The following is an 8,188-nucleotide window of genomic DNA, read 5'->3' on the forward strand; positions in this document are numbered from 1 at the left end:
GGCTCTGATTGAGTTCAACCAGTTCGGAGACACAGAGGTCCCCCTGACAGAGCTGCATTCCTCCATCACCACTCTCCAGGCCAAGGACCTTGACGAGCCCACCCTTATGGAGGGAGAGTTCCAGGTGTGATCATCCATTCAATTGATCATTGATTCATTGATTCATTGATGATTGATTATATCATTACTTGACTGTTTCATCTATTTACTCACTAGTTACCCTTTTGCTTTGCTTACATAATATTTAATAATAATAACATTATGAATTAATTATAATAATTACATAATATTAATAATAATATTGAATTACAGAGACTTCCCAAGTACAGAAACTGGAGAACCCTCAACACAGCAATCACTGAGGAGAACAAGAAAAAGAACCGTTACTCGACCTTCATCCCATGTAGGCACCGTTCCCTCATTCGCAACAGAACACTCTAGACCTTCACTGACTTGTGGGGTCAGATTAGATCAGATGACATGAAATGAGTGTCCTTCATCTGCATTTGAATTGACATTACAACAGATAATTACAATCTTCATTATGTATGTGCTGGTTACAGATGACTTTAACAGAGTTCTAGTCAAACTAGAAGAGGAGAGCAGCCGCGAAAGTGATCAGGATGATGATGATGATGATTACTCCTCTGATGATGATGAGGAAGAGTCCACCCAGTACATTAATGCCTCATATATTGATGTAAGTCTTTGCACAGGGTACTCAAATAATGTTGATGAATTCCATTTCAAAGTAAAATATACTCACAAACAAAAAACCCTCCTAAGGCCTGAAACTCTGCTGATCATGATGATTCAAGTACTTAATTAACAAGCATCTAATTTCTGTGAAACTGCATCTTCTTTCATTTTGATTTCAGGGCTACTGGAGTCCGAGAAGTCTGATTGCTGCTCAGGGACCGTTGGCAGGCACCATCCCTGAGTTCTGGCAGATGGTCTACCAGAAGAAGGTCAAAAACATTGTCATGCTCTCCAAGTGCAAGGAGGGTGACCAGGTGGGTTGGTGAAGATGTCACTAACAGTCAGATATCAAGGTTCTCACAATGGGGACATAGTGTCACTGAGACATTACAAGTGTTGATTTTATTTTTAAATTCGTTTTTTTTTTTATTAAAAATTAAATAAAAATGTTTCAAGGAGCTGTGTGCTGAGTACTGGGGCCAAGAGAAGAAAACCTACAAGGACATTAGCGTAGAGGACACAGCAAGCGTCACATCTCCAGCCTACATCAAAAGGACCATCCAATTACAGCATGCCAAGGTGATGTTGGTTATGTTTCCTATCCTGAGGTGAACGTGTTCGATCGTATGATAGAGAAGTGCAAATGCGACAGAAGGCAACAACACAATGATTTCACAAGTTAGTTGGTTTCAGTTTTTTGAGGAAACCAAGGAGTGGAAAATTTCATGATTGCAACCTGGTTACTCCATCGCTTCTTTTATCGCATGACATCATCTTAACACCATCTTAAAAATGCAGTCTGCCATTCTAATCAAAGACACATTTTAAATATAGTAGCTCTGACCAAGCCATGAACAATTTCACACATTGCTTCAGGAGTACAAAAGGGAGAGGTTTTGACTGTTTGGCTGTGGAGCTCAAATATCAACAACTTTTCACCAGAATCGTGGGCTTTACCTTTAACTTGGACAGAGTTGACCCAGAGATTATAAAAATGTCTCTTCCTTTGTCCTCTGCAGAGGAAAGACGCTCGGAAGGTGCAGCAGTACCACTTCCAGAGCTGGCCAGAGGAGGGTTTACCGCAGAACCCCCAGGACTTGGTGGACATGATCAAAAGCATCAAGCAGAGCATCGGCAGCAGCAGGGCGGACAGAAGCGTCCCAGTGGTGGTTCACTGCCAGTGAGTCTCACTCTTAGGACCAGTCTAAGCCAGTTTAGACATGAGACAGTTCAGTGCATGTTTCCTGCTCAAGAAGCTCTTTTGAAGAGATATCTAACAGCATTCATACACGCCCAATTCCACCAGACAAAAATAAGGGGACACAAGTTGGAAATATGAAGGCGCTTGTGCTATATTGATAAACACTGATACTTTGAATGTTTCACTTCACGTGGATATAGTAGCATATACACGTCACATCAGAGGAAACATCAGAGGAAACATCAGTGAGATGTTTATAGTTTAGTACAAGTTTAGCTTTCATGTAACAACTTTTTGATTTACAGCGTTATCATGAGGCCTTGGTCCTCGTGAAGGTCCATCAGTACCTATGTGCACTTATGAAGTGTGATTTTCTTCATGAAGAAAGATTATCCTCTTTTACTAGAGTGATGGGGTTTGTTTTAGTATTAACAACACTGCATGGATACATCACTTTACCTCATTCCCAGCTTGAATGTCAGATTCATGTCAGATCATGCATTTGTTACATTGTTGGTAATTTATGTGGATAACAATTGAAGCAAGTAAATTGTGCACAGTAGCCTATGTATATATGTAGTAAATTGATGTCATCTGTACTCTTTCTTTTCCTTCCAGAAATGGAACTACTCGCAGTGGCATTTTCTGTGCCCTATGGAACCTTCTGGAGAGTGCAAACACAGAGAACCTGGTTGACATCTTCCAGGTCTGCAAAAGTTTACGCAAGGAACGTCAGGGAATGATCTCCGATTTTGTAAGTCTCACAATATGTTGAAACACTAGGAGGATTTATAATATTTAGCTCAGTCTAGGATATTCCGTTTTTTATATAGTGATTTTAAGAAAAACGGAACATTGTGGCCTTTTTCTGACTGACAAATCAGTCTCAGGAAGTGCCACTGACTGAGTATTTTCTCACATCTGCTTCATTATCTTGTTTTCACTTCTGCGTAGGAGCATTACCAGTTCCTGCACCAGGCCGTGGGGGGTGCCTTCCCCGCGCAGAATGGCGAAGTCAGGCAGACGTCCGCGTCACCCACGGACTCGGTGCAGATTGTGAATGAGGTTCCCGCAAGCACTACGACTGTTGACCAGCAGGTGGCGGAATCAGCGCCAGCGCCATTGCAAGTGGAGCAGGCAGAGTCAAAGGACGACGCCGAAATGGAAAAGGAGGCAGATGCTGCTGAGAGTAGCACCTTGCTACCAGCAGGGGGAGTCAGTGAGGTGGGTGAGGCAGCGGCTCAGCCCAGCACCGCCAATGGCCCAACTATAACGCTTGAGGTATGAGAGGGAGAAAAGGAAAAATAATCGCTATCAAGGAGTGACTTAAAGCATATCTGAGTTGTTTGTATAAATTAATAAATAAATGGCGTGTTATTTTTTAGCTTTGTAAGATTCATCAAATACTAGTTGTTATGAAATAGTTTGCATCATTTTTAGGAATGTTTGGGCTTTTATCGAATGTATTGTAAAAAATCATTATGGTGTTTTAAACAACATTTCCTATTGAAACTAAATTATAAGTCTTTTTTGCTTTTTTATTATTCATCCTTTCCATGTAAATGTATGCTTTACTGCACTACATTGCTCTTTTCAAACTATAGCCTACCATTTTATATAAAAACATTTTGCATTTGAGTTCTTGCTTGTATGGGATACAATGAAATAAATAAATGGTACATCGGAAATGGACATGTCCTTTCATTATCCACACAGATGAGTAACAGACCATACTCATACTTTAATAATGCCATATTAGATCGATTACCCTGCTTATACTTCTGAGTTGCCCTGTCTTGGAAATCGAAGGATTGACACCACTGCATAACGTTCTATTGTTTTGTAAAATGTTGCATCTTCTTAGCTTTCCGGCACTTTGATTGTGTGTAGCCATCATAACCGTTTTACAGACAGGGCCGGATTAAGACAATGGGCTTTAGGGGCTGCAGCCCTGGGCCTCGCCACTAGGGGGCCTCAGGTTGCCCGATGTCGAGTGAGGGACCGCGCATAACGTTAGAAAAATTCAGAGTGAAAAGAAAAATAATGCGCGAAAATGTCCGGTCAAAGAAAGCACATGCAGTCTATATAGAAACCTGCAAATACTTTGGATTTCTTACTCGACTTGAAAAACTCTCCCTCAGTGAAATACGTGAACAAAGTGTCAGATTGCAGACCAAATACAACGCAGATCCAGCGGATGACTTTCCCGACGAACTAGCGCAGTTTGTGAATTTCTCCCGAGTTGCTCTAACTGACCCAACAACACAGAGAAACCTACTTTCATTAATACGGGAGAGGCATCTCCAAAGTGTTTACCCAAATGTGGACATAGCGCTGAGGATTTACCTTACATTGCCCGTTAGCCAGTGGGGAGAGGTCAATCTCCAAATTAGGAATTATTAAGCACAGACTGAGACATCAATGTGCGAGGACAGACTGAACAATTTGACTTCAAAGTCAATAGAGCATGACATACTGCGCCAACTGGACTTTGAAGAGCTCATTGATGAGTTTGCATTGAGAAGCAGAAAACGGGCCTTTTATTATCACTGATGTGATGATGGTGATGGTGAGTCACATGTTTGTTCTATGTTAGGCTGAGGCTGCCAACACTCAACATGGCTCCATTATTGTAAAATAGTTTTTTAAATAGCTTGTTTGTATGTTAGCTAATTCAAATGCTTTCCACCCTGGAGATGTTGCACTCTATATCTATCTATCTATATGCCTTCTTGTGTTTGGGTTTTTGAGTAACCTATAATGGTCATTCCCTGGCTATTTAGCCTTGTTTTTGCTTTTGAATAAATGGAAATATGTATACATTTACATTATTGGTTTATTATTGTCTACAGTGTAGCCTACTACATACATACATTTGGCTTTAAACTGATCATATTTATAGAGTTGTTCTGTGGACTTTAAAGCACTGATGTGTCAGTGCACCTGGCGTGGGTTTGTGTGCGTGTCATGAATAGGTTGGGTTCCAATACAATACCTACCCGGACCGAAATGCAACGCAGATTTCGGTGCCTGAGCCAATTGAACACGGTCGCTAGGCAGATTCCGTGGGGCACATGTAAAACTGCCCCAGCTTCCAATGTAAACTTTGTCCTGTGTCGCTCACGCTCATTGGTGTTTTCATAGCAACAGTTTTATGACAGTGAAGAGCAGGCAGGCACAAACAGAGCTAGCCATCAACCTTTTAACAGAGAAAATACCGAAAGGTAAACGGTCAAAAGTGTGGCTGTATTTCTCACAAAAAGATTCAAACATCGCGACGTGCAGCAAATGCAACAAAATAATTGCGTGAAAAGAGGGGAGAGAAGACAAGAGTCAATGGCAGATCAGCAACCGAAGACTGGAAAATAAACGGAGATGACAGCTAAACTACCAACGGTAGTCTCTTAAAGGGGCAGTACACATTTTCTCGTACTCAGTGTGTTCAAGTAACAAGATTAACTATAAACAAGATAGAAAAGATAGGTATAAACAAATCATCAAATGGTGAAATTTCATGAAATAAATGCAAACAAAATAATACATTTTTGACTCCAAAGGCAAATATGCTCATATTTTTGCAAAAGAAGTTTGAAGCTGTTTTTTGTATTTATTTATTTAAGTATACTATAAACTGTTGTTTACAGTTAATATAATGTTCATAGTTTGAAGTTAAAAAGTTTGAAGCTGTAGTTGGAAGCCAAGTGTTTTGTATGTATTTATATTTATAATATACTTTAAACAGTTAATATATTGTTCAATTTGAAGAAAAAAAATGGCCTTGGCAATAAAAAAAGCCTTTCTTTAATGTCGTCAATCGTCGCTTTGTGCTTTAAAAAAAAAAAGTATCGGTTCAGGCACCGGTATCGTTTTAAAAGTATCGGTTTAGCACCGGTATCGGAATATATATATCGATATAGGGGCCTCATCCTGGTAATTAGCCCCAGGCCTCAAAATGTCTTAATCCGGCCCTGCTTACAGAGACTAAACTGAGGCAAACCACTCAAATCCTACTGTCAATGAGCCTATATCAAAAAGTCGCTTATCTATTGTGAAAACTACTGATTCAAACTGATTCAAAGTGACAGCTCTGATTGACAGCAGATGACAGCATGACACCTACAGATATTTTCTTACAGATAGGCGAAGTGAAAAAAAAACAAGAAACTTTCAATTCATATGGGAAATATTTTGTAGACAATTAAAATGCATCTATTTATTTTAATGATTCCTTAAAAGTAAAGTGTGTGAACGCTGTAGCAGCCTATTCAAATATAGAGGGGAACCTGCACGTGTGTTCAATGTAGAGCTGAATCAGGTGGTGTCGCCATTACACCATTTTGTGAGTTACTCGCGTCAGACAAACGGTCTTTATAACGTTGATGTGGTCCAGAGGCCTACCAAATACTCAGTATGCTTGTACTTATACTCAGTATACTAATACTTAGTACTGAATACTAAGCTCAGTCCAGCAGAGAGCCATCCAACAGTATGGGTTTCAAAGAAGAACAATTCAGTGAAGTGTGATTTAACCAAACAGTGGGATCTGTAAACTCTGAGAAGGTCTAGAATTCTCTTTTTATTTCTATATTATTTAATAATTTACTTCAAACTAAGTTGATGCCCGTGTGGTATAGCATATCTTTCCTGGGGCTGCTGCCTCCTGTGTGTCTACGATGTTGATCAGAGACGGCCGCGATTTTAATTCATTTATTCTGATGCTACAGCGGGTGATTTGCATTCAGCTGCAACATGCACTAGGATCGGCCTCGTTAGCCTGGATTTACAGGAATCCTCTAACTATAACTCGCCTTTCTCAGACGAAGCAAACCGCTGCTATAATGTCCGCCTGTTTCCAAAGTTATTATAATGATAAAAGGGCCAGGGCTAAACATACTGTATCAGCGCAGCCCTAGGTTGTAGAAGTTTATGAAGCATGGTCTCTATGGTTGTGCTTTATTCTTTATCTAGGCCATACAGGAAAATTGTGGCCACTGGGTACCCTTTCATGAAGCTCTTTGCTAACATCTTATCGCTGCAGAGGTTAGGACAATTTCCAGTCTAATTACATTCTTTATATGCATGTGTGTAAAGGTGGTGCAGTTAATACTGTTAAGACTTACACTAACCCACTTTTTTTGGAGGCCGGTGCTTGAAATTGAAATGTCTCATCAAATGTCACCCATGGTCAGGTGTAAATTAGCCTGCTCCATGACACGATATTACATTACAGAGGCCATTGTCGGAGTCTAGACATGGACACACACACACCATGTAGTAAAATCCTACTATGCAACGCATGACACTCAGCTGAGGCGTACAGTTCAGTGACTGACACTGAGCTAGAGATCAAGTCTCAAACTATACCTCTTAATGCCTTCTCACAGTTCAGATTTGTGCTATAGGTTAGGGTCAAGGTTATAGGAAAAGCCCTGATAGCAGAAACATTTGAGTTTTTTTTTTTAAGGGGGTGGAGCAATGCAACTTGCATAATGAATAGGCTGCATTGAGTTGATAAACATCTTACTTATCTCCTGACATTTATGTATATTAATTTCTCCTGACACCAATAATCATAACAAACGGACAGAGTTGTCCTCTACAAACCAAAAATACTTAAATTTCAGCTTTTTGTGAATGGTTGGTAACAAAACGCATCTAAAATACTGTTCTGTTCATAAGCGTGTCATTTCAGTGTTTCTTCAGAGGAACCCAAAAACAAGAATTTGAACACTGAGGAAGAGAATAATGGCATGACAGCTGCATTTCAGAGAGGTTATTTTTTCCAAGGTATTAACATTGGTGTCATTACAAAGGTTATACAGTGGAAAATGCCTGAAGAAAATAAATAGTTTAAATAACTGAAGAGATTAAGGGATTTTTTCAGGGGTGGTAAGTCTATCATTGGCTTGGTTTCAGAAGGACATCCTGAACCTTACCTTCACTCTTGACGTTCCGACGGCACCAGAGGCTACAGCAGAGGCAGCGCTTTAGAGGTCACAGAAGTTGTGTTAATCCCACCATGCTAGGATGCTATTCATTTCAGCCCCACGCAGGCAATGCGACCCAGAGCTGCTGAGCAGTGGATAAATGCACACACACCCCTCCCCCCAACCACACACACACATATGAACACAAGCAGCATGTCTCAGAACGCCGTGCCATTTGATGCTCATTAATCCAACAAATTGACTCCCACACTGGGAAAATATCACTTTGACGAGGCGATAATGAAAAGTCAATCTCTGTCACCACTTCTTGCAGGGCTCCTTAGGGGACCCCCCCTGTTGC

The 8,188-nt window shown here is 40.4% G+C and overlaps 1 protein-coding gene across 4 annotated transcripts in view; it reads left to right on the plus strand.

Moving 5' to 3' along the window:
• The window catches only part of ptprc (protein tyrosine phosphatase receptor type C), a 24,069-nt gene extending 20,481 nt beyond the window's left edge, over positions 1–3,588 (plus strand). For all 4 annotated transcript variants that reach the window (XM_042708860.1, XM_042708861.1, XM_042708862.1 and 1 more), the window contains 8 exons: positions 1–124; positions 313–403; positions 564–700; positions 879–1,013; positions 1,156–1,278; positions 1,719–1,879; positions 2,519–2,654; positions 2,855–3,588. The exon at positions 1–124 is cut by the window's left edge and continues 23 nt beyond it. In XM_042708860.1, the coding sequence (XP_042564794.1) occupies positions 1–124; positions 313–403; positions 564–700; positions 879–1,013; positions 1,156–1,278; positions 1,719–1,879; positions 2,519–2,654; positions 2,855–3,187 (1,240 nt within the window). In that variant the 3' untranslated portion in view covers positions 3,188–3,588. The remainder of the gene's footprint in view (positions 125–312; positions 404–563; positions 701–878; positions 1,014–1,155; positions 1,279–1,718; positions 1,880–2,518; positions 2,655–2,854) is intronic.
• The last annotated feature ends 4,600 nt before the right edge of the window (positions 3,589–8,188 follow it).

Source organism: Clupea harengus, chromosome 10 (assembly GCF_900700415.2).
Source record: "Clupea harengus chromosome 10, Ch_v2.0.2, whole genome shotgun sequence".
NCBI lineage: Eukaryota > Metazoa > Chordata > Actinopteri > Clupeiformes > Clupeidae > Clupea > Clupea harengus.